Genomic DNA, 25,369 nt, shown 5'->3' with positions numbered 1-25,369 from the left:
AAGGATACCCTGACCAGGTATAGGGGCAGATGACGAAACACCTTAATAATACCCCGGATTGTCAATACATAGCAGTTAATGTGAAAGCACAGTATAAAAATCGTTCGTTACTTTATTGCTAATATTGGTCCAATAAGATCCAATGATATTTGTATCCATGCAATTAAATATCTTCCCAATAACCACCTTGCATTTTAATTCCTAAAGACTTGGCATGTTGAGATTTGTAGTCCTCATGTTATTTATTACACAATCTGAACAAAATGCTGAAATAACAGACACACATTCTGCAACTAAATTTTAATACGTTATGGAAGATTTTTAATATGCCATATCTTAGCTAATAATAGATTTAAATAAAAGGATAGATTCCAAACAAATAACAATAACTTTAACACAACTCAACTAATCAACACGAAACTTAGAAGTGGTTTAGAGTTTTATAAGCTACATTAAATGGTACAAAGCGGAGCTCCTAATTAAAAATATTAAATAATACGTATGAAAAAAGTTTTTTTTATTTGAACTTATTGTGCGTCAAAACAGGAGATATGATTGTTTTAACTTACCTAATTATCTTAAAGTATCAACACAAATGTTTTATTTAGTATAGTTTGAGCTTTAACTTAGCTGTTATTTCTTTGAAAATTAAGAAAAATAAATAATGTTGAGAAAAGTTAAAACTTTTATTGAACTAATTTTTGTGCAATGACAATGGAATTCCCCGGTTATAAAACATTTGAAATTATAGAAATTAAAAACATTGCGTTATCAGACTTAATCCTTCGACAATTATTGCAGTAGTTCTTGAGTATCAATATCCAGTGAGTGTGAGGAGTTACCATTCATTTCAGGTACATTGCAGAGCAGTAGTTAGCAATCCAAGGATGTTTTCTGACCTCTAAGGTGGAAATCGAACCATGTGGTTAAAGGAGCCCCTCTCGGAAAATATTTGAAGATTAAGTTGCTTAAAACTTTGTTTTAAATCACTTTTATTCTGCATTTGCCTGTTGAAACGTTCCAGCCGTCACACAAACATCAGGAAAGATAATTAATAAAATAGTTGTAACAATAAATCTATAATATGTTCTGGGTCGTTAGCCTGTTGATTTTCTCTGTCCATATTTTCTTATTTTATTAGAGCATTTCTTTTTAAAATATCAAGATATTTTATAAGATGCATTATACGACAATAAATTCAAGAGATCCCACTCCAGCGGCATTGTTAAATGATGTATTCAAATTAGTAAATAGATTTAAATACAGTGTAAATAGCACATCAAGTCACGTAGAAGCTTTTAAAAAAATGGAAAACGTTTTTGTGAATAATTCGGATATGATTAAATTGGTATGATTTAGTTGTTCTAAGCGACGCTGACACCAAACCGATAATTTTAAAGCTTTGCACTTGCATTGTTACGTTTCTTACAATCTAGATAAGGTGCGTCTTGTAATTTAAATAAACTAGTGGCCACTTGCTTGCGTAAGCCTGAGCAGAAGATTAATATTATCAAGCAGTATAAGTTCTCGGATCTTAACCTCTCCAAACTGCCCTCTCAAAAAGCTACTTATAGAGATATTGAAGGGTGTTGGCACCATGATGAGTGCCAAGATCATTATTGGACTTCCTGCAAATATCTCCACAGCAATGTTGTAAGCTACTAGAAGGTATGGAAGTTTAATGTTAATCCACTGGGAATGAGAGGCTTCTCAACAACACTGCACAGTGAATGTACACGATGCCCTGTTGCAATCTACGTTTCATTATTCAGCTAAAATTGCTGAATGTGAATATTTAGAATTTTCTTTAAAATTTAAAGTTGTTTGTAATCCTTTTTTTCCGTTAAATAAAACTCTCTCTTTAGAAAACCTTCAATCAATTTTTTTTCCATCCTCCTGAGATGTTTGCTAGGAATAATATGTTGAAGTAGCTAAGTGAGAAAGACATGTACTCTGAGAACCTGAGCAAAAAATCGAAATTATCTAAAACTTTGATAGCACTTTTTTTCAATCTTTATTGCATTGCCAAAGAAGTTTATCTTCGTAAGAGTAGTAGTTTTGATGATATTTGCATGTAAATATGAAATTTTTTAAGAGCAACTAGAAATCTATTTATTTTAGCAAATATCATGAACAACACTACTCATACGAAGATAAATGTCAAAAACTACTTCATAGTACATTACACTAGCTTTAATTTTAGTGCTGGCAGACAACTGTAAGTCCGAACTACTAGAAATCAACATCTTGTGAATTTATTTTGGCAAATATCATGAAAAATACTACTCCTGCGAAGATAAACATCATAAAGTACGTTATAGCACATTAGACTAGCTTTAATTTGAGTGCTGACAGACATATGTACGTCACTACGTACGTTCCTGACATATAATTTTTCATAAACCAAAGGTTTTGTCAATAATATCAACATTTTCTCAATTTACTTTGACAAATATCATGAAAAATATTACTCTTATGAAGATAAATATCATAAACTGCTTTAAATAACATTATCTAATAATTCCTGAGAAATAAATTTTCGAACTACTGATTTTTCAGTGATTTTTTAAATAAAAGTTTGCTTTCTAAAACAGTATATCTGGTGAACTATTGGATGTAAATAGCTACTTTAGAGGTCATATTTTAGCTAACTTAATTAAAAATTTTAGCTAATAAAACTCTAAATCTACTTTAAATGATGTTCTATTAGATTTGTTTAGTGTCGTTGACAGTTTTAAAGATATGGAGCTCCGATGAAAAAAAAAAATGTTTTTTAGAGTTTTCGAACTGCCACCACTTTTGCAGGTAGCATAGTCTGACTGGCAAACTCTCATTTATTTATGAAGATTCAAAAAAGTGCTATCTAAGTTTCCATCAGATAATGTAGATTTTTTGCACGTGCTCTCGGACTAACGGTAATTTGGTCGCATTTTTTGCTAATGGAAACACTCAGTATTTTATTTAAATTTGGTGACTAAACCCTTGATCGCCGCAATAACAATTTGATAACATTGGGGCTTCATTCTAAAATCTGAGGTGTATTTTATGTTGCATATGGTTATTTTTTATATCAGAGTTCTGTTTCATAATAAAGAACAAACTAATGCTATTAATCTTGTAGTTTATATTTGGTACTATTTCACTGACACACAATTCTGTCAGATATGTTTTACTTTTAAACTCATGTAATATCACTAATAGTCGTCCCTATCGTGAAACAAATTGTATAAGTGCTTGTACTTTATAGTTTTTGTACTTGTATTTATGGACTAATACTATTGGCTTTTATTATGAAACAGGTCTTTTAGTCTCATGAAATATTGGGGTATTTTTGAAGATGGTTCACACATTCGAAATTCTGATCCTTTTTTGAGAATCACCCATGTGTATAAAACTAGAGCTCAATAAGCAATATGCCGGCAAAACGAAACATTTATATTGATTGATACCTTAAGTGAACATTAATGTTGATACAGAAATGAAGAGTGCGGAAGAATAAAACACATAAAAGAGGAGAATGACCAGTATCATAGTCGCTTGATTCGTGATTTCTTTCTATTTTTGTTACATATTATTTTCTGCTTAGTCACTTCTACCTCTTATTTTAATAAATCATAATAAGTAATTAATTAATCATATCAATAACATTGTTAGCAACTATATTCTTTCTATACCTATCCCCCCCCCGCCCTCTCCACCCACACAACTAATTTAAACCTACTTTATCGAACAGTTCTTGCTCTGAAACATTTTTTTAATATATATTATTCAAAAATATTAATAAATGAATAAATAAAAAGCAATTTATAAATTCGATAGTTAGTTTTTAAAAATAAATAAAGCTTGTTGATTGTCATCATCTGTATTCTTGAGGTTACCATCGCTATACTAACCTTTTGCTTGTAAATTTGCTGTTATTTTTCAATTTCTTCTAGTTTATATTATTTATTTATTAGATATAATGGTAAGTGCCGATTAAGGCTTTGAATACAATTATATTCATTAAAAACATGTAATAATGTTATGTGTTGGCTTTATAAACATGCTAAACTAATGATAGTGTTGAGTTTGTATTATGAATTTAATATCATTGAATATTAACTTTGTGTACTACATTATTAGGTCTTATGTATTTATAATCTTTGATATTACAGGACGTTTTTTTAATGGTTCGGAGAAAAAAACTTACTATATTTACTGATTGTAAGGATAATACTTCAGTATTAGAACTAAAGAGAATAATTGAAGGTATGTAATTTTCTTTTTTTTTCATTTTGGTTGATTTTATGTGTTCATGATACATCATTTAATACTTCTATCTCTATATTTTAAACTAATCACAAAACCATGATGCCTTCTCAGGTATTTTGAAGGTACCTCCTATAAACCAGTTACTATATAATAAAGATAATTTAGTAATGGATGACGATAAAACACTACAAGATTATGGAATGACATCAAGTGTAGCTAAAGCTCAGTGCCCAGCTACTGTAGGATTAGCGATTAGGTAAGTTATTTGTGCATGTTTTTGTATATGTTGGACTTGTGTGTTATGATTTTTGAATAATCTTGTGTTCCCAGTTCTGTATGCAAAAATAAAATTTGGTTATGAATACTTTTCGTAGTAAACTTGCAAATGTATCAATTTTCTGAATAAGTTGTTCTGTTTACTTTAGTAACAAGATAAACCTTGTGTCATTTAGAAAAACAGATCTTTGAGAAACTAGAGTCCAAAACAAGCAATTTCCATTATGTTAATTTCAATGAGATAGTGTGTTTACTTTAGGATTTTTTAATTGTATTTCTTCCAAAGTTGCACTTTTTGTAAGTACTTTCTTAGATTTGCACTCCTACACAGTGTGATAAAATTACGAATCCCAAAAAAATGTCCCAATATTTTGGTGTGTGTTAGTGACTGTGAGGGGATAAACCGTTTTGTACTTGATACTCTGCCCATGACCATCACAGGATACACTATCAATGGATTAAACGGTCACTACAAAGTCTGCTTCATCCTCTCTTTATTGTTATCTTTAGTAATTAGTGTTTGAAAGCATTTAAAGTGATGTGGAAGTATCTGTATAATCATATTGCTATAAAAGAAAAATATGATGATACTCCATAATAATTGATCGACACCCAAACCTACAAAATCTCAAATTGAGAGTTCGATGCAGGTTCTTGACTGCTCTTTGAAATATATTAATATACTACAGAGATGTAACTGGCTATTCCTTTCCACTTAAAAGTAATTTCTAAAATCCAACCATTCCATTGCAACTATTTTTTTAGCTCCAGCCATGGGGGTATTCTATCATTTAAGTATGCCTATTTTGTGTAATTTTTTTAATTTATTTATTGATACTGCATATTATTATGTTTACCATAGGTTCTGTTGTGAGTTATAACCTATCCTATTACTGTTAATGCTCTTGTTGATTTATATTCGCTCAGCTCCTGGTAGGATTGAAATTTGTTTTGTGGTAAACCCTTAAAACGAATCTCAGTCTTCCCAATCTCGCTAAAATAAGTTGGTAATCTGTTGGATTACCACTCTGTTTAAATTTTCACCAAACATTTTTTATTTAATACTAGAATGATGGTATGGTGAATAAGCATAGAGGTCATGGTTAATTTTTCTTTTCCAGGCTTGAGAATGGAGAGTTCGAACCATTGGAAATCGCTCCACTTTCTCCTCCACCGGATTTACCGTATGTAATGAAGAGTCAAGAGTCAAATGGTCAAGAACAAGCATCTTGAAATACTCGTCACGCCTTTATATTTGTCTTCATTTTCTGTGTCGCATAAGTACATATATTTTTTTTATTATGGCAAGAATTTTTGTTTCTTTGCTGAAACCTCTATGTTAGCTTTTTCTGAGATAGAAACTATTTATGAATGTATATCTCATTAATTTATCCAAAGAGGGCATGTATTCAGCAATACTTCTAATAGCCTACGATATCTATATTTTTCATCTTTGAAGTCTAGCTATTTTTTAATTGAAGATGATAATGATGTACTACTATTTTGAGTATTGAATACCCATTATGTAACATTACATCTCTATTTATATTTGTATAAAAATTATGACTGCTATTTGTTAATATATGTATTTTTCTTTCAAGCTTTCACCATTATATTGATTGGATTCCTATAAGCGTAGTCGTGCTCAATAACTTAACAATTTTATAATATTTAATTAATTTGATATGGATTTTTTTTAATTGTTTTATTTGCCATAAGTCATTAAACAAACTTTTTATTGTGATCTCCATATCAATATTAATAATGATCTGCTAAGGAATATTAATGAAACTTTATTTTGTAAATGAGTTATATACTTGTAGATTTCATAACAAATTATACAATTATGAACCATTTTCTGTACCTTCATTTTTTTACACCTATTTCGATAAATACCTTACATTATTATTGGCTGATTGTTCTTTGCTTAATTATTTTTGGTCAGGTATATGTTTCATGGGCCAATAACCAAAATAATTGTCATCATGGGTTTAATAAACACAAATAAACAAATCATAAATGTTCTCATATATTAGTTCTGTTTATTTTGTTAGAGGACCTTTGACTTCTCAAGAATTTTCCATAGTAGCCTTTCCTTGGAAGCTCTTCTTCGTCTTCTAACACCCCAACTCTGTTAGGTTGGTTTCTGCATCTTTCTTATATCAATCTTTCCCTAATCATAATGGACAGTTTGTTAATATCCGTTTTATCATCTTTATCTGTTAAACATCTTTTATTTCTTTATAAATCCTTATCCTTCATGAATTCCCATGTTTTATTAGTATTTTATTTTGTGAGGTACTTCATTAATTACAATAAATTCTTGATTTAAGACGTCATTCCTCTACAGCCTTAAGCTTTATGTAGTAGTGGATCCATACACAATATCTAAATTTGCGAATATGTCTAGTCCTTTTCAACAGAGTGTAGGACACTCCATGATAAGCCTTTGAGAGGGTATTTATGCCGGGTTAAAATAAAACTCTTAATTTAACTGCTGAGGATTTTATTGCTATAGGGAAGGTTATAAATTTTTATTGGTAACTATTATCATTCAGTGTGAGTCTAGATTGTTCTTTATACAGCAAAGCATACATTCCTGCCCATGAAATTTTTTTTTTTATTGAACTATGCTGTAATAATGTCACTAATATATTCAACATTGACTATGAAAGTAAACCAAGATCATAATTTTTGGCATAAAAATTCTTGACTCTGGTAATTTTATCTGTCATACTCAGTCAGACAGTCCACAACTCACTATGTTAAACAGACTTTTTTCTATACTTGCATGTTACTCTTAATACCTGATTTTGAAACTTGATTTTATATTTCTTGTAACTAGTTTATTATTAGATTAATGATTTTTAGTGACTTTTATTTAGGAAACTAGTATATGACTTTAAATTATGCCCATTGAAAGGGTTGAGAATGAGAAACTGGTGACCTCACATTGAGTACGTCGAAAATATTTGGGTGTCTATGAATATCTGGGAATATCAGTTTGCCAAGATGGAAAAGTAGATGTGGAGGTGTTAAGCAAGATGACAAAAGGCAGTAGCCACAATCGCTCTTAAAATTGATTGGAAAAAAAGAGAATATGAAGGCATAGCTCCGTATACTTAAATCAATGTTCCTCCTATTTTTAATATGTTGAGAGGAAAGTTGGATAGTTTTGGCTTATGAGAGCAAAGTAACTGCATCCTATTCAGAACTGTTCCGGAATCCTATATCCCATATTTACACTGTAGTTGCGTGATATTAACTTAAGTAAAACCTTTTCTGACTCATCATCGCTCATCACTTTTCCTATATATTTTATTCAAAGACTCATTACCATATCTTATTTTTCTGATCTACACATATCCTTTAGAACATCAGCATTTGAATTTTCCTTTTTGCCCTTTACATTACTATGAATTTACTCCCTAATACCTGACATGATTTTTCTAGGGTCCTGTTTCATAAAGAAAGCTAATAGAATTTTTGTTTATAAATAATTGTGTACTTACTACGAAGTGCCAAACTATTATTTTTTCACAATGGGGACAACTATTAGTGATATTATGAGAGTCAGCATTACCAGTGGAATTGTAGCAAGTACAAATGACAAGACTAATAGTATTAGTTTGTGCTTTATTATGAAACAGGGACCAGGAGTACATTCATGACCCCCATGTAGACACTAGCTTGGGAACTATTTTATTAAGAATTCCTTTTGTTTATGTTTTATAATAATATCAATTAAATTTGTTCTTTATTCTTTTTTTTTTAAATTAGGATTAAGTATTAGTAGAGTTTCTGAAATGTTATTTTGTTTCTTTTACAAAACTATAAATTCATATTTTCTTATTTATTTTTTTCTCTCACTTACTTATGAAATTTATAGACCAATGGTTCCCAACCGGGTTTCCATGAGCCACTTCCACAGTTTCCATGATATAATTTATGAATGGGTCATTCCAAATCAACTCAAAATAGTTTTGAACATTCAGATTTTCTTCAGTTTTTGTATAGGTATCCAACAAGGGCGTAGGCAGGATCAAAACTAGGGGGCAAGCCAGAGTCTTTCAGGTTGTGATATTTCAGCACGGAAAAGGCAAATGAAACAAAAATTTTAAGAAAATTATATATAATTAAAATAGCAGTGCTTTATTAGTTCTTACAATTATTTGTTTGAAAAAAATAATGAATTTTGATTAAATTAATAATAACTTCAGGGGGAACAGTTGCTCCCTCCTGGGTACACCCATGGTATTCTAGCCATATTTAGTTTTTGCTGTAAAGACAGCATTTAACACCTATTTGTATCAAATGATATGTAGGGATTTCTAAATTTATCTACTTCTACCAGAAGGGTTCTGTTATTTTCCTGTTAGCACCAAAATGTGTTAGGAAGCACTGATATAGACAATAGAAGTATTGCTGTCTCGAAAAGTTTTGAATGTTTCATTGGTAAGATACCTTTTAAAGGGTCTAAAGAGTCCAGATAATGAAGTTGTCCAACTTAGTTTGTGTGTGGTCAACCTAGCTCAAAGATGAAAAACTGTGCAAAATTGAATTTATGTAATTAAGGTGTGCCTGGTATTATAATAACAACATTTACTTTTAACTAAAATTGACTTATTTGAAATGCTATTTTATATCAATTTTACATTTTGTTCTTGAAACTGAGGGTATTGATTTTGATTAAACTCCTTACATCAATGTTCAATTAAATTATCTTTATTATCAGTTTGGTCTTACCGTCATTGAAAGTCTGACTGACCTTAAACACTGAATTTTCAAAATGGCTTTCTCAAAAGTACCTTTAATTTTATTTATTTGAAAGAATTAATCATTTCTCATTAATAGTAGTAATAAAAAAATAAAAAATATATTCCCAGGTTGAAAACAAATTTCCACAAATAAGCGTTGTAATGTACTGGATATTTCAGGATCATTTGCCCTAACTGAAAATATGAGGGTCACAAAACAATTCTCAACAAAGGTATGCCCATTAACGTTTCATTTAGGAGATATTCATGTAAGATTTTCATTGTTATGAATTATTTAGGTTATAATAAATAAATTAATATGATCCAATTATTTTAGTAATGAAATATAAACATTAAAATTAATATTCATGTTGTTCAAAGTGATTACTTGGAGCATTAAGACAAGAGAGGCATCTTTATTCTACAGCAGCAGTGGCCGAACAGCATTGGATATGTATTACTGTTTGGCAAGTTTAAGTTATCCTTCTTTGTAAAGAATGATGGTCAATGCATGGACTTTTTGTTTTATGTCATCCCAAAAAATCCACTAGTGTCAGATTTGGAGAGTATGACAATAACACTACAGCAATGGATAAAGATGCTGAGCCTGCTTTAATGCTCAAGATTATCACTTTGATACCAACATTTGATATGAATTTTGATGTTCACATTACATTTATAAAGTAGTTCATTCATAACAATGAAAATCTTTAGATGTGATATCTTCTCAAGAAAACAAAGTGTTTGCGGACTTCACTTAACCCCAAAACACCCTGTAGATGTATTGTTAGTAAGTTAAAGATCTAAGAAATATTTGTATATAACATGTAAAGCCGTAGAAGTAAATGGAAACTGGCACAAAAAGGAAAAATAAAAGGTTTGTTTCAACACAAATTTCACAATTTACAAACTGTTTGTTTCCTTGGATGTTATGACATTAATAATTTTTTACTTTCATTACACTTGTTCATGGAAATATAATAAGGTGACGTATTACTGTCAAGAATAATAAAGAAATTATTTTCTAACATGCAAAATATAATTTCAACTTAAAGTAGAGAGGTAAATTAAATTTGCTTGGTTTATCAAAAATAGGAACATGATCTCAAAATAAAGTTTTTCCTATTACATACTATTATTTTTACTTACTTCAGCAACTTGTCTCTACTTTCATTCAAAATTTGTTTTACAGAGATATATTTCAATTTCCGACTACTGGTATTGTAAATTAATTCAGAATATACTTGTTATATTTATTTTTATGATTTATGTTAGACTACATATTTTTTATCGAAAACACAATTATTATGTAAATTATTGAAGGTAGACTACTTTGAAGTAAATACAAAATAGTTGGCTTAAGTGTTCCTTAGATGATACTTTTGAGTGTTTAGTGAATTGGAGATGTATGCTTCTCCTGTTATGAAAGGAGTAGATGAGGACATGGAACTCAACAAATTATTTTGTCCCCATAAAGCCCATAGCTCAGTGGTTAAGACATAGTCTTACCAATTTGATCTCTATTGGCGGTGCTGGTTCGAACTGGGACGTTGAGTTTTTTCATTGAGTGGCGGTCCCACAAAATGAAGAACTTTGACCCCCAACCATGGTTAGGCAGTATAGGACTCCAATGGGAGTCATGGCCGAAAAAAATAAAATAAAAATATAATTGCGGCATGGAAATGGAAAAGGCTGTATATGATAAAAAAAACTAGTTTTGAGAAAAAAGGTAGGTAGTTGGCCACAATTTTTGTTCTAAAATTATGAAAAAATTACACCTCTAGGGACTAAACCATTCTTTCCATTCCAACTTCCAGTGGTTACTAGCTGACTAGTGCTGTTTTCTTCATTGCTATCCCATCAAAATCTCATTTTTCATATTTCTGGCACTTACAGCTTTTTCCACTTCCATGCCTCAATAGGTCCATTCTTCAAACAAATTTTCACTTAGTGACTGCTGTAGTTGCTAACTTCAATGTCCCTGATCTGCACATTCAGGAATCTTGCTGAGGAATGTACTGAGACTGCCTCATCAATTGTGAACCCTGTGAGGACCATACATTATTAGTCATTCTTTACCTTATCACCAAATTTTCTTGATAAGTCTTGTTTACACAGTGGACAGTACAGATAGTAAATTACTTGGCTGAAATAGTGAAGATGAAAAAAGGCCAATTTGAAATAACTCCAAACAGCTCTTGGCTATTCGAGTGGGGATCACTATTAATTTTGATTTTATTTGTGGAGAGCTGATATCACGTTTTTTAAGATCAGATTGCATATTTCTAGCTTCAAGTGAACATACAATATGATTATGAATAAACCTATAACTTCAAGAAATACCAACAGGCAATCACTTTTCTTATCTTTTGTATCCTTTAATGATGTTGATGATTCTTATGGTGACTTACATTCCCAGAAGGCCCTTATTAAAATCCCCTTGATTCCTATGGAAGGAGACCTGTTTTCTTTGTTAATGATCCAAAACCTTCTTTATAATTCATCACAATAGAATATATCATAAATGGCATGATAATATCAATATCACATTTTCCCATACATATTAAGATTATATGCCTCTTTTGAAGTTATTCTGGTACATGTCATCTTCAGCATTAAAATCATAATTGTTTTAATGATATGTGATAAATCAAAAACATTTATGATGGAGACCAAAATCCCTTCAGCCGTGGGCAATTTATCAAATTGATGTAGATGGCAATTTCTTAATGGCTTCATTTTCAATGGAAACCAATTTTGACATTGGGGCCAATTTTTCATATTCTGAAATATTTTTTATAAAACAAAATATTGTGCTTAGGATGAATTTTATTTGTGTGTTGTTATTCATATTTTATTAATGGTACTCTCAAAATTGTAAACCACATATCGATGGCAATAGTGGTACTAAGTACATTTCCACTTCTTAGTATTTGTCTTTTAGGAAAATTACAACTTTTCAATTAATTTTCCTAAAATAGAGAACCTTCAATTGTATTTTTTATAGATTTTAGATATAAAGGTAGTGAAAATTTACTTAAAATCACTATGAAGTAAGCCATTGATATGACTGGCGGATATTGTTTTTATTGAGCCAACGTTTCCCCCCATGTTGCAGGACTTCGTCAGGGCTAAAAAAGATACAAACATTTGACATAGTTACAAAAAAAAAAGAAGACATAATTGGAAAATAACAGGAGTATACAATGAAAAGTAAAATTTAATAAGAAAAATTAAAGGTTGTATATATTATAAAAATAGTATACCCACAATATTATAAAAATAGTATACCTATTTACTATTTGAGTTTTTTTTTACTACACCCGGACCATATTCCATTCATTGATATGATATTTTCATATGTTGGTTAAGTTAGAGCTTGGAATATTGAAATATTTGTAGATATATTAAATTAAATATTTTAAACGTCTTAGTTCAATATTCTGATTTTATTTGTGAATTTAACACGTTATGCTGGCAAATAAAAAATATTTAATAATCTGAAAAAATATAATTTTTTGTGGTTACACCCAATATCTCAATTAATTGGGAAATAAAAACAAACAAATTTCATTGAATGTAATTTATTATTCTTACCTACACTTGTTGGTCAATAGGCAATTAGCCACATATTAGAGGAAGAAGAGCAACTTAATTCTTTCATAAAACATTTTATCTTTCATTTTTCATTAGTCTATTTGTCAAATAAGTTTAAAACAAGAATTATTAAGATGATTTAAGTTTTATCTGCTGCTTCAATGAAAGCATATCTTTGAAAAATTTTAAATAGGGTTCTCTTTGTTCTTTTGAAGATGGTACATAGTGTCCTCCACTGTGTCTTAAGGTTTCAGCCTTTGCAAAAAGTGACATAAGGTCTTCGCTTCTATCTGTAAAAATTAACAATATACTCGTTTGATAATATCATTAAAATTAAATAAAAGAATCAAAATAAAATAACGGTCAACTATCTTCTTCCAATTAAAGTTATCAATTTAAATAGCAATTATTTTACTCATACAGCACTTACCTTTGGTAATTATATCATCTCCTTCTCCAAAAACATGAAGGGAAAGTACATCAATTTTGCTACTGTAATACTTAAGGTGAGGGGTACAGAGTGATTTAAAGGCACTAATTAAAATAACAAACTTGAATTCAGCATCAAATTCTAAAACAACATAAGAAGCAAAAACAATCATTGCAAATATATAGAAATTTATTTTATATAATTAAAATATCAAATTAAAGATATTTGTTATGAATTTGTAAAAAAAGTTCTACCTAGTGTAGTAAAGTAAATTAAAGGAGGTTTATGTATATTGGATTCAACATCAATTTATACTGTGATAAGGGTAAATTAATTACAGGTAACAAACCTGTTATTTTCATGATTATCCTTTATAAATAGAGTTCCCATAAATTGTGAAAGTCAATCCAGGACAACTTGGAAAAGTAGGCAGATGATGTGAATAAAAATTTGTTGTTTTCTGCCTCATAACATATTTAGACCAAAAAGCAATAAAGACATTTGTTTACCAAATCTCAAAAAAATTTGTTTGGTAAGGTGTTTCCTAAATCATCTCAATTAGTGCTGCATTTTCAAGTAGAAGTTTCTTGTGCTAATTACGATGTAATATTAGGAAATTTTAAAGTTTTTTGAAGAATTGTACTTGCCAAAGTTACCTGAGAAACTGCATGACAAACTTTTTTTTCCATACAGATGAATGATGTGATATTCCATATCCACTAGTTAAACCTTCTGTAGCCTATGAGGTATTAAAAAAAAGGAGTGGATATGGTGGGTTCTGGGAAAAGTTCCAAAGCTTTGGGAAGAACATTCCTAGGGCTCTACCTGTGGAGTTCCTGAAACAGCATGCCAGGTATTTGAGGAAAATGAAATATTTGCCTTCGCCGAGTCGGATTTCCCCAGTCTGATGGAGGAGAACTTTTCCTTCTTCAGGGAGTTCATCTGTGGGTGGGAAGTGGTCAGCCCGACGCACTTTATGTTGATTTAATTAAAGAATATTACTGGGTCCAACTGATCACATGGTCAGTTAATAAATCAAGGAATATTAAGTTAATATCTGGTTACCTATGCTCTCAAACTCAAAAGGACATTCATTAAGTTAAGTGAAACTAACTAGACATAAAAACGTGTTGGGCTGGAGAATATCAAAGCCTTAAGAAACAAATAATAATAATAATAATAATAAATAAAATAATGTTATTGTTAAATATTACCTTTTCTTTCAATTAAAAAGCATATAAGTGCAGCAAGTGCTCCTCCTTGTGAAAATCCAAGCAATCCATCAAAAGGACCGTTGTCCCTAATGAATTGTTTTAAAAACTGGAGACTTTCATCAAAACCTTCATCTATTTCACTTTGCAACTTAGAAAGATAAGACTTATCAGCACCATTATACCACCAAGTTCGATAATCTTTAATAAACACCCACTATTAATTCAACACAAGTGAAAAAAAAAATAAAATGAAGAAAATTAATATCACCTTCTTACCATATTCATCATTATTAATTTCATTATTCAGTTCCTTATTAAGAGGTTTGATGCTGTGAGGTGCAGTAACATAAGTAAATTCACAAATATTTTTTAACATCCGCCGGAGACTACCAGTTTTTTGGTTGAAGATCTTTCCATCCTGTCTGCATCCATGGAGACAAAGGATCTATAGGGAAAAAATCCAACAGTAAAAAAACAAAACATTTTCTGTTTTTTACAAGAGGGAAGACTTACTTTCAATTTTTCTGCCATTTTTTGTTCAAAGATGTTAAGTGACAAGATTGACACCGGATATTAAGCTAATGTGTGAGTATATGCAGGCATTGGTAATAAATTTTATAATTGGACATAAGAATCCTAATCCTGGGCACTACAGGTTGTTGTCAGTTTGACGGTTGAAATCCTAACCTTTATCAGTAACCTGGTGATACCTTCCACTTGATCACTCTGGAGAACTGATTGGTCAGACTAACCGCCTTTTTAGCCTCTTCCCGGCTTCGTTCAGTTCGTCTCTGGGAATAGGCTGATTTTGCAGTTGAATAGGTGTTGTGTATTATGTGCAAAAATTATTAATCAGTTTTAAGTTCGAAACGTGTTGTTTATAAATAGTTGTTGCAATGACTTTACTTCCATCTTATCCGCTAATCAACCAGAGGACTTACAAACCCATATTATGGAATCTTTTAGTTCATGCGACGTTCTTAAACATGTATCTTTTTGTTTTAAATGCTGACATTTTTCACCCACTTCGATGGTTCTACCAATGGTATGTGAGCTTCATCTGGCAAGGGGCATGGCTTTATATTATACCATTAACCATACTTGTGTTTGGACAAGGAGCTGCATCTACTGAAGATTATATTCAAACTCAGCCATTCTATCCATCAAGGTTCTCAATGTTAAAGGAGATATTTTCTATTCATAATTTAATTGTATCTTGGCTTCACATTTCAATTGGTTTTCTCATTCCATGGATATATGCCTCCTTTGTTGGCAAAGAGTACGAAAGGTTTAGTTACAAGTGTGTTTTTAAAGATGCCTACTGTTTTTCTGAAAAAAGATTGGTAATAATATTGGGATGCATGTGGATAAACGGTTTATATTTCTTCCAGAGTCATTTTATGGGTACCAGGTATTTGCAATTTCCAGTTATTCCGCTGCCTAAATTAGTTTTAATAAAAAGTCACTTATTTGAAACTATTCAGAAATCAATGAAATGGGTATTAATACCAGATATATTGTTTATGATTTTATATTATGCTAGAGGTGGAGTTATTAGAGAGTTCATTGCCGAGACTCTTTCGTTATCTTTTGATCATGAACCAATTGATAACATAGCTGGACTTTTCAATATTGAGGTTTTTTTCCTTTTGTATTTGTTTTCAACTTTGACAGTAGTTTCAATGAAAATCATGGAACTATTTTTAAGAATTTGTCTAACTGAACGCTATTTGTTTCCATTCTATGCCAATCAAGATAAAGATAATCTTACTCTTTGTGAGGGGCTCAAAATGTGTGAATACCCAATAATACAGCATCTTGCATTCCTGGATCTAAATTTGTTAAGTGAACATAATAAGTGTAGACGTGAAGAAATCTTTAAGTTAAGTAGTTTTGGAGGTCATCCCCACCAGTGGAATGCCATTAAAAAGGAATGTATATGTGTCATTGAAGAATTTTGCAATGATTTAGAAACAAACATGAAACTGCCAAAGAAAACTAAACTTGCTCAAGAAGTTCCTAAAATTCCTCCACTGAAGCACAATGTTACTAACTATTTTCTTGATGGTGAATCTGTAGAATCACCTATTATTAAGTATGAAGTTCAAAAAAGTAACAGAGAAACTGTGTCTGCGATACAGAAAAAAATAGATTTTGTAAATAATCTTCCAATAATTATGTATTTTTTCGGTGATAGGAAAGATATGAGAATTCGTCATGCATTTCGTTTGTCACTGCCGATTAAATGGGCTTGTGAAAGTCTTTCATTTCTTGCCTGTCATTCCCTCAAAGAGGATAGTTATGGCATTCTTGTCAGTGATTTACCAACCATTATTTCAGCTCTCTTAAGAGTGAAGCAGACACTTGATTCAGTTTTAAAACATACCATGCAATCAGCTTCACTGAGTCGACAAGATTTGCAGAACATTACTCAAGGAACTGCATTGAAAAAGTCTGTTAAAAGAAGTATCTATAGAATTGTAAATAAATTTAAGTGTTATATTAATGATATTCAGTTACCAAAAGATGTGGAAAACCAACTCATGACCTTTGTAGTATATAAAGAATAATGTAATAAGTTTTAATGTAAATTTTACAGGCTTAAGTTTGTTGTTTAAAATAAATTATTTAATTTTGCATCATTGATTTTTTTTTTTATCTCCATCGTTTTATTATTAGTTTAAGTTAATAATTAAAAATAACTTTTTTAAAAATTATTTTAGTGTGGTTTATTAATATGGTTTATCCATAGATTTCCGATTTGTGTATAATGCAGGTAATTTATAAATTTAATGCTTTGAGTATTTAGCCTTAATATGATTGGTATTTATGTCTGATGAACTGCTCTATTAAAATAAATGTATTTTAAACCAATGATATTAATGATCAGACATTGTTTTATTTTCTATATAAATTGTGATTTTTCTAATCTATCAGAATTACACAGTAGCTTTCATTTGTATACAACTAAAACTCTTTATATTGTTATATTAAGCATCCTGTTTGACTCTGTTCAAGTAAGTATTGAAATGTATGAAAATTCATTGTTCCTGTTTTGCTTAATCATCTTTCAGTAATATTCTTAGTTCTAAGTGATCAACAATATTAACATTTCAATATTAATATATGACCTAATAGTATAATAAATCTGAGCAATGTTACTGTTGGATTGAGTTCAGTAACCATTTATTAATTTTAAAAAAACAACATAACTATAGGAGATAAATAGGTTCAGGTCATCAGAAAAGATTCCGGGTGATCACTGTTGAAAATATTAAATATTTTATCAGTGTCCTGATCCTTAAATAATCTATCAATATTAATATTTTTGATAACTTATGGATCCTCTTAAATGAAATCCACTATAATTACTTCTTTCAAAAACATTGTATAGAATATGGTACTAACGTAGGAACATGTGGATAAGTATTGAAAATCATGAACCTTGTTTAAATTCAGTATCTTGTATGAATAGCAAAATTGTTTCTACAATCCTGTAATAATCTGCAACTGTTCAAGTTATTGGTCTCTAAGTCTGATAAAAGAAAAAAAATGATATGACAAAACTATTATAGATATATCTGTGGCACCTGTGAATTAGAAGTCTAATGTGGATTTCTAGTTCTTTTCAAACTTAAATTTTTCTCTTTCTTTTCGTCTAATACACTAATTGATGACGTTATTAAAATGAATGGCATTCCCTATTTTTTTTTTTTTTTTTTTTGTCATGAACTTAGGACACTAGACATAGAAAAAAATTAGATTTGACAGACATAATTTGAAATCCTCAGAATGCACCTAAGTCACTATTAACATTTACTACAGATGTAATTGATATAAAACCTTAATAATTGCAAGATTTTATGTTAAATTGATGAAGCTTGCTAACTATAGCCATTTTTAATTTACACCTTACAGCTCAGATTACTATGATCTTCCACTATTTAGTAGAATTTCAAGCACAGCTTATTCTTAATGATTGAAATATCATGTCGACAATGTTTAATAAATACTCATCTATGATATATATATGTATATATTTTACTATAGTTAATATTTATACATATTAGACATAGTGATGAGGTATCTAATTACAAATTATTGAGGCATATGACATCCAGGACCTGTTCAGATTTTTCCATAAGAGATTTAGTCTGGAACTGAGTGTGATTTCTTCTTTAGGTTCATAATGAAATTTATGATCAATCATCTTGATTTAATTATGAAGGTTGATTTTGATGTTTATGATCTAAAAAAGGTCTGCACAACTGTTTCATAACGGATGCCAGAAGGTTCCCACAACAGAGCCCCTCTCTCCTATATTCTGCCAGCTTCACAATAATTATTCTTATGAAATAGTAATAATATGGACCCCTACGATCCATGTGTTCAGTACTTTGTAAGGAAGCACTATTTTTAGAACAACGGTTATACAAGGAGGTGATTTTTCAAGATCACCCTCAACCACCAGATTTTTCCCCAATTAATGAGGCTGGGTGGACCTCAGGAGGTCTCCATAACCCAACGGGTTGACTCACTGCTACAGTGTAACATAAAATAATTATATGCTACCTGGATTCGAACCTGGGTCCTGGAGATCGTGGTGTGCCTTACTACAGTTCTCCATTTAACAGTTTGATAATTAAAAAAATAATAATAAAAATTTTAGTATTCTTTCTGGGTCATATAGGCTTGTTTTATATAATTAACATATTAAGTTTGTTAATTATATCAAACATGCCTAAAACGAGTCTAAATGACCCTTTGACTCCAGAAAGAATACTTGAATTTTTTTTTTAACAACATTTAGGATAAAAAAACTTAACGGCCACAGCCAAGTGCCTATTTCGAACCCCCTGCATGCCAACAGTGATCTAAAAGAATAAAATTGGTTTGTCACACTCACTACTGGAGTCCAAGGTAGTTTAGGGAGTTAAGGTTCAGCAATTTTAAGTCCATTAATTCTGGCCTGGGCGGGCGACTCTTGTGGTGGCCCCCCAAATGAAAACTTGACCTTCCCACTCAAGAAAACCACCTCATATTCCTGAAATGGCAGGATATGGAGTATACTAAAAAAAAAAAAAGTCACTCACTATCCAACTCAGTACCATAATCTGAAGTGTGAATAAGCTTGCAAAAGTAAAGGATTGTTTGAAATAGTTTAATAACTCATACATAATTGAATTCTATTCAGGAGGATAAAATTTCAAGTTTAGAACAGCAATCTTAATCAATGTGATACCCTGCTCAAATGAAATTTTGAATTTATCATGTCAACTAGTACCTATTAATTTATTTTACCCTTTGATTAATTCAACTTATAGAGTATTTTTTTTATAACAAACAGAAGATAGGTATCTTTCATTATTATACAGTTTTTCAGAAGCTAAACACTAACTGACAAAAAAAAAGTTTGGCAAAGATATAGTTTTCATGAAAATTAACCTCTTCTGCAATAAATGAATCTTCAACAAAAAGGTCAGAAGTGTTGTCAGGAACAATAAGAAAGTTACAACAATTCTTTGTAAAATCACAAAAAGAAAATTTATTTTCTTCAAAATATAAATATTTACAATATAAAATATTTTGTAGTATGTACATTTGAAACATATAAATAAGTAAATATATATACATACAAATGGACTCAAACAATTATTTACAAAATAATAATTGCTATTTTACAAGTTAACAAAAGTAAATAACTTGCTAGTGTAATATTAACATTTAATAATAATAATAACTAAAATAATTAAGAGTTAAAAAATCAGCCAATATATACAATCAAAACTGTAAATATTATCAGACAAATAATAATAAACTTTACATTTTTAAAACATTAATTACACTTAAACAGAACATTAAATCATTTTCTAGTTTGTTCCAACCATTCAGTTGTGCACTTTCAATTTGTTTTAAGTATTGATGAAGATTTTTATCCTCTGTTAATGTACTCCTATGAGATCTCAGAAAAATTGCAAAATAAGATTGAGCTAATTCAAAATCTTGATTTGTTGAAAACATGTATTCAATCATTGCCATAAATTGCCTAAGGAGGACTATAGAACCTTCAGCTTCCAGACCTAAAGAATTTATTTCAAAGTCCAGACCAGATGGGCTCATAGTTTTCATTTTGTCAATAACCGGGGAATAATTATTTGTATCTTTTGTATCCATTAACATCTGTCCAAAAATAGTATAATTACTTATTTTATCTAAACGAACTGTTTTCAAACCATCATCTGGTTTTAATGAACTATAGTCAAATACAATATCTTTTCCAGGAAGAGTTGGCAAAAAGAAAGGTGCTTTAGGAGGAGCTTTTGGCGCTTCTTTAGGTTTATTTCTAGTTTTAATTGTATCTATGTCCAATAGATTTTTCCAACGAGATGCGGCTAAATCAGACAATGTAATTAAATCCTCAATTTGCTGCTTTGAATCTGATGCCTCATCTTCATTTTCTTCTTCTGATTCCTCAATAGGAATTGCAGTTTCTACTCCTGTAGAAGGCAAATCTATTAGAGGAATATTATCACTTTCTTTTATAGGTTTTAACGGAACTAGTGAGAACAAAGTCTTATTAGTCCAGAGATAAATTCCAAGATTATCGACATGAGTTGTTGCTAAATAGTGTCCAGTTATTGACATGGAAAGAGAAGTACATGGAGTATCAACCTAAAAAATTATATTTATTAAAATAACAAAATTTATTAAAACAAAAGAAATAACAAAATCAAAATTAAAACAATTATTATAATATTTCTTCATATAATTTTATTATATGAAGAAATATTATAATAATTCTATATATGAGAATTATTATAATATTTCTTCAAATTTAATTATATGGTAAATAAATTATAAAACTAATTCAGAAGGAAATTTAATTTTTATTAAAATAACGGATGTTGTAAAAAGAACAATCATGGCATAAGAGAAAACTATTAAGGAATAAGACATTTACAGGTGAATAAAAATTATTCTTCGTGATATAACCCTCAGATGCATGATAAAAAACAATTTTCCTATGAAATTTACAGATATGAAAGGTAGAATGCTTGTCATGGATAAGAGAATAAGGAATGAGGTAAATATTGGAAGGAAATACTACATTAGGATGGAAGGATTCATCACTGGAAGGTCGAAATCAGAAATTTATAAAGCACATTAATGTCAAAGTCACAATAACATTAGAAAAGGTGAAGACCAGTTGAACAAGGGAGCATTTGAAGGGGTTGTCAAATAGAACAAGTTGATAGAGAACATATGAAGGGGCAAAGAAAATGCTTGAAATTTCAATAGACAAGCATTTTAAGCCAGGACAGTCTCCATCTTAATTTTTTATTTTAACCTTTAAGCAATAAAATTTAAAATAATTTAATACATGAACCTTAATATAAAATTATACAAACCGTAGCTATAATTATTTTTAAAGATATAAAAAACATAAAACAAATTAAAATTTAATTGAATAAAAGAAAATGTTATTACTTTAAATATATCAATTAGAGAAGCAGTAGGAACATCCCAAGTTCGAATAGTTGAATCCATAGATGCTGTTACAATCCACCTTGCATCTGGACTGAAACAAGCATCAGTTATTTGACCAGTGTGCCCAGATAACTTTCTAACTACTCTTCGAGCTTCTATATCAACCAGACATATCATGAAATTTTCAAGAATGATTCCAATAAGGGAACTTTCTTCATGAGTCCGGAAAAATGAAACACCATCTCCAAGATTGAGGACATGCAATGGTTTTGCACCTAAAAAAACAAATTAAGTTAAATAGATCTATCTAAACATACACAACTCTCTATATAAATATAATTGCTAAGATTAACAAAGATTTTATAAGAGGAAGCAACTGTGTTAAACAATGAAATAATGTTTGTCAATATTTTTCTTTAAAAAATCCACAATAACAAGAAGAAAATCTAAACTGCACAATGATTGAACTTTCTGTAAATACAGGATGTTTAATCCCCTCTCATTTGAACAGTTTTACTAAATTCCTAAATTATAGAACTTGATATTAAGATACAATGTTTCACAAAAGTTAATCAATAACTCCAATCAAGATCAAAGTGAAAAATTTTATCTTCACTTAACCCTTGTGGGTTCTTTTGATCATGAGTGAAAAAGCGAGGCAAAGTCAGCAGTTGTGCCTGCATACTCAAGGAATATAGAACTCGTTAAGTGGGCAATTATCAACCGAGGTCGACAAATTTCCATTGAATCGATTTTATTTTCTATAACACTAATAGCAAAATATATCTAGCAATAAGAAATAAGTCTAAGAAGTTATAATAGTGAAGTGGATATTAGATTGACTATACACTTTTCCCCCAATATAATAAATCAATATTATTATCCTAACATGGAAAACACTTTATCAAATAAAAGGTATGTAATATTATAATAAGGCCAAAAGTGGGTTTACTGAGTGGCCACCAGTGTTATATGTATTATGAGTGTTTGGGATCACAATAGATCAACTTTGTGCAAACTCTTTTAAGAATAAAATTGCGATCATATATAGAAATAAACTGAACAATAACATCTACATAATAATGAATAAATAAATGACAATAAACAGATAATACTTACGAATAATACTGCCTCTGGAAGGAGGGAATGGCCAGAACTTGAAATAACCACTGTTACACCCAGATAAGACAATCTGATTTAAAGCATCAACTGCGACACCACGAACACTACCTTTGTGAGCTGATTTATTTCCATATGTACATCTATGAATTCCAGACTGTATATTAAATCTATCAACATGACCTGAACTGTATCCTATTACCACAAAGTTGCCGCAATTGGTGACATATACACTTGTAGCAATATCTGTAATGGTAACCCTCGTTCTATGTTGCAAACGTTCTGGTAGTAATTTATGAGAGCCCATTCTTCTTTTGTCATATGACCAAGAAGTTACTTCAGGGATTCCAAGATGTATAGCAGCAATGTTGTCCCATTCTTTTTCTCTCACTAACGAACTAGAAAATTCAATGATTGGTGGCATAAGTAAATATTCTGATGTCCATTTCTTTTTTTGCATGACTTTTCTATCATACGAAGCTCTTCCTAAACTATAATTTAATGTTTCTGTGATAGTGTTAAACACCCTCAATGAAGAATCACGACCAGCACTTAACACATGATTTGAAGTCTTACCATAAAATCTAATGTGTGTAGGGGGTGAAGCATGGCCTTCTCGCAAACGAAGAAGCCTCCCTCCAAAATCTGGTTGATCAAATATCCAAATTTTAAGAGAATTGTCAGACGATGAAGATACCATAAGTGGTTGATTCGGAAAACAAATCACTGAGCTTACAACACTTCCATGGACATCAAGCAATTGACTTGCAACTTTTCTTTCTTCTAAATTCCATAGGACAATATTACCAACAGTGCTCCCAGTTGCCATTATAGGAGCACCATCTGTCCTAAATGATATACATGTAACAGGACCCCAATCCTGTTTGAAATCAACAACGGTTTCATCAAACTTTAAGTTATGCAAGATTATTCTTCCATTGCTTAGGCCAATAGCAAAAACATCTACTGCAGGAGATTGCTCCAGAACTGTTACAGTCGCACCCCACCCATTAAAAGTATGAACAAGAGCTGAAGTTTTAATATTCCACAACTGCAACATTCCTTGTTCACTACCAAGTAAAATTTTATTAATGTAAGTACTAGGATGTGCAATAGAAGTTATTTTGAATGTTTCAATTCCAAAATCTAAAGTAAGTATGCATTCTTGTGTTTTCCTTTCCCAAACCTTCAAGACATTATCTTCATCTACAGAAATAAGATGTCTTCCAAATGGTAACAACAAAGTTACATGATTGGCATGCCCTTCAAATGAACACTTAATTTCTGAATTCCTTCTCCATGAATAAATTCTACTACCTGAAGCCGTAAAAAAACCATCTCTGTCCGTAGCTAAACAGTTTATCTCCTCTGAAGTAGAATCACTAACAGCCAACAGTTTTAAATGGTTTGATCCATAAGTGTGAAATGCTTTACCCACACAGGTATTTATTAGAAATTCTTCTCGTTTTCTTGAGAAACGAATAACACAGGGAACATGGTTACTAACATATCCCAAAGCACGGTTTTTTAGAAAAATTTTACTGGAAATAGGCATCATAAGCAATTTACTCACTCAAACATAACAAAGTCACGTGTATAACATATAACCTTCCACAAGGTAAACTTGGACCATAGAGGTAGTACGAGAATGGTTTACAAGTAGTCAATATCATACTGAAAAAACTAGTGAATAGCCCGGATATAGGTATACATTTATTCCCTATTCTCGTCAATAAATGTACTGAACCCTTAAATGCTTACAATGCTGTCTTTATCTAACAGTCAAAAATTTCATTACACATATTGAATTTTGAGTATATTTTATATTAATATTTGCAACCACCAAGGCAGGTAGGTATAGAAAATATCCATGGTATATGTATGTATGTATATATGTCTTTTGTCTCCTCACAAATGTCTTTTGTGGTCCTCTTCGTTTGTGGAACTGATGAAAATGTCGTTCACGTAGGCATAAACAAAGTCTAGGCCTCGTAGGACTGCATTGAGAAACTTCTGAAAGGGTTGAGGGGTATTTCGAAGCCCAAAACACATGCGTCCAAACTCGAGACCGGACGGAGTTAATATCGATAATTAGTTGTCCTACTTCTGCCAGAATGAACGCTAGGTCATATTTCGTCGCAAGTCCATCTCGATAAGGTGCTCACCTTTGATAGAATCTGGGGTATCGCTTGCTGAGCATAGGGAAAACTTCTCCAGTCTTGGTGTTCAAAGACTTC

General features: G+C 30.7%; 4 protein-coding genes across 8 annotated transcripts; 2 read left to right on the top strand and 2 right to left on the bottom strand.

Moving 5' to 3' along the window:
- Window positions 1-3,850: 3,850 nt before the first annotated feature.
- EloB (elongin B) lies at window positions 3,851-12,503 on the top strand. 4 transcript variants are annotated; one of them, XR_010844246.1, is made up of 6 exons: window positions 3,851-3,964; window positions 4,155-4,248; window positions 4,363-4,507; window positions 5,649-5,808; window positions 9,465-9,517; window positions 12,403-12,503. XR_010844246.1 is itself a non-coding variant. In XM_014416021.3 (5 exons), the coding sequence occupies exons 1-4, from the start codon at window positions 3,962-3,964 to the stop codon at window positions 5,758-5,760; spliced, it is 354 nt and encodes a 117-aa protein (XP_014271507.1). In that variant the 5' UTR covers window positions 3,851-3,961; the 3' UTR covers window positions 5,761-5,808; window positions 12,403-12,503. The 4 variants fall into 4 exon arrangements, 2 of the variants coding, with proteins under 2 accessions (XP_014271507.1, XP_014271505.1); XR_010844245.1 differs by having other exon boundaries at window positions 9,414-9,517; XM_014416021.3 differs by lacking the exon at window positions 9,465-9,517.
- Window positions 8,362-15,214, bottom strand: LOC106677857 (esterase OVCA2). Of its 2 annotated transcripts, XR_010844244.1 has the most exons (6): window positions 15,039-15,214; window positions 14,802-14,970; window positions 14,526-14,723; window positions 13,312-13,452; window positions 12,882-13,171; window positions 8,362-8,594 (listed from the first exon to the last, which is right to left on the bottom strand). XR_010844244.1 is itself a non-coding variant. In XM_014416018.2 (5 exons), exons 1-5 carry the CDS (start codon window positions 15,054-15,056, stop codon window positions 13,011-13,013), a joined length of 687 nt encoding a protein of 228 aa, XP_014271504.1. In that variant the 5' UTR covers window positions 15,057-15,214; the 3' UTR covers window positions 12,853-13,010. The 2 variants fall into 2 exon arrangements, 1 of the variants encoding a protein (XP_014271504.1); XM_014416018.2 differs by lacking the exon at window positions 8,362-8,594 and having other exon boundaries at window positions 12,853-13,171.
- Window positions 15,215-15,262: 48 nt separating this feature from the next.
- Window positions 15,263-17,162, top strand: Ndc1 (Nuclear division cycle 1). Its single transcript, XM_014416017.3, has one exon. The coding sequence runs from the start codon at window positions 15,422-15,424 to the stop codon at window positions 17,093-17,095; it is 1,674 nt and encodes a 557-aa protein (XP_014271503.1). The 5' UTR covers window positions 15,263-15,421; the 3' UTR covers window positions 17,096-17,162.
- Window positions 17,163-20,231: 3,069 nt separating this feature from the next.
- On the bottom strand, window positions 20,232-24,744 carry LOC106677855 (WD repeat-containing protein 36). The gene is made up of 3 exons (XM_014416016.2): window positions 23,133-24,744; window positions 22,014-22,288; window positions 20,232-21,197 (listed from the first exon to the last, which is right to left on the bottom strand). The coding sequence occupies exons 1-3, from the start codon at window positions 24,688-24,690 to the stop codon at window positions 20,346-20,348; spliced, it is 2,685 nt and encodes an 894-aa protein (XP_014271502.1). The 5' UTR covers window positions 24,691-24,744; the 3' UTR covers window positions 20,232-20,345.
- Between the last annotated feature and the right edge of the window lie 625 nt (window positions 24,745-25,369).

This window comes from Halyomorpha halys, unplaced genomic scaffold, assembly GCF_000696795.3.
Source record: "Halyomorpha halys isolate HHAL.00 unplaced genomic scaffold, Hhal_1.1 Scaffold110.1, whole genome shotgun sequence".
In the NCBI taxonomy this organism is placed as follows: Eukaryota; Metazoa; Arthropoda; class Insecta; order Hemiptera; family Pentatomidae; genus Halyomorpha; species Halyomorpha halys.
Note: the sequence above shows the minus strand (reverse complement) of the source record. Positions and strands in the feature narration are given on the sequence as shown.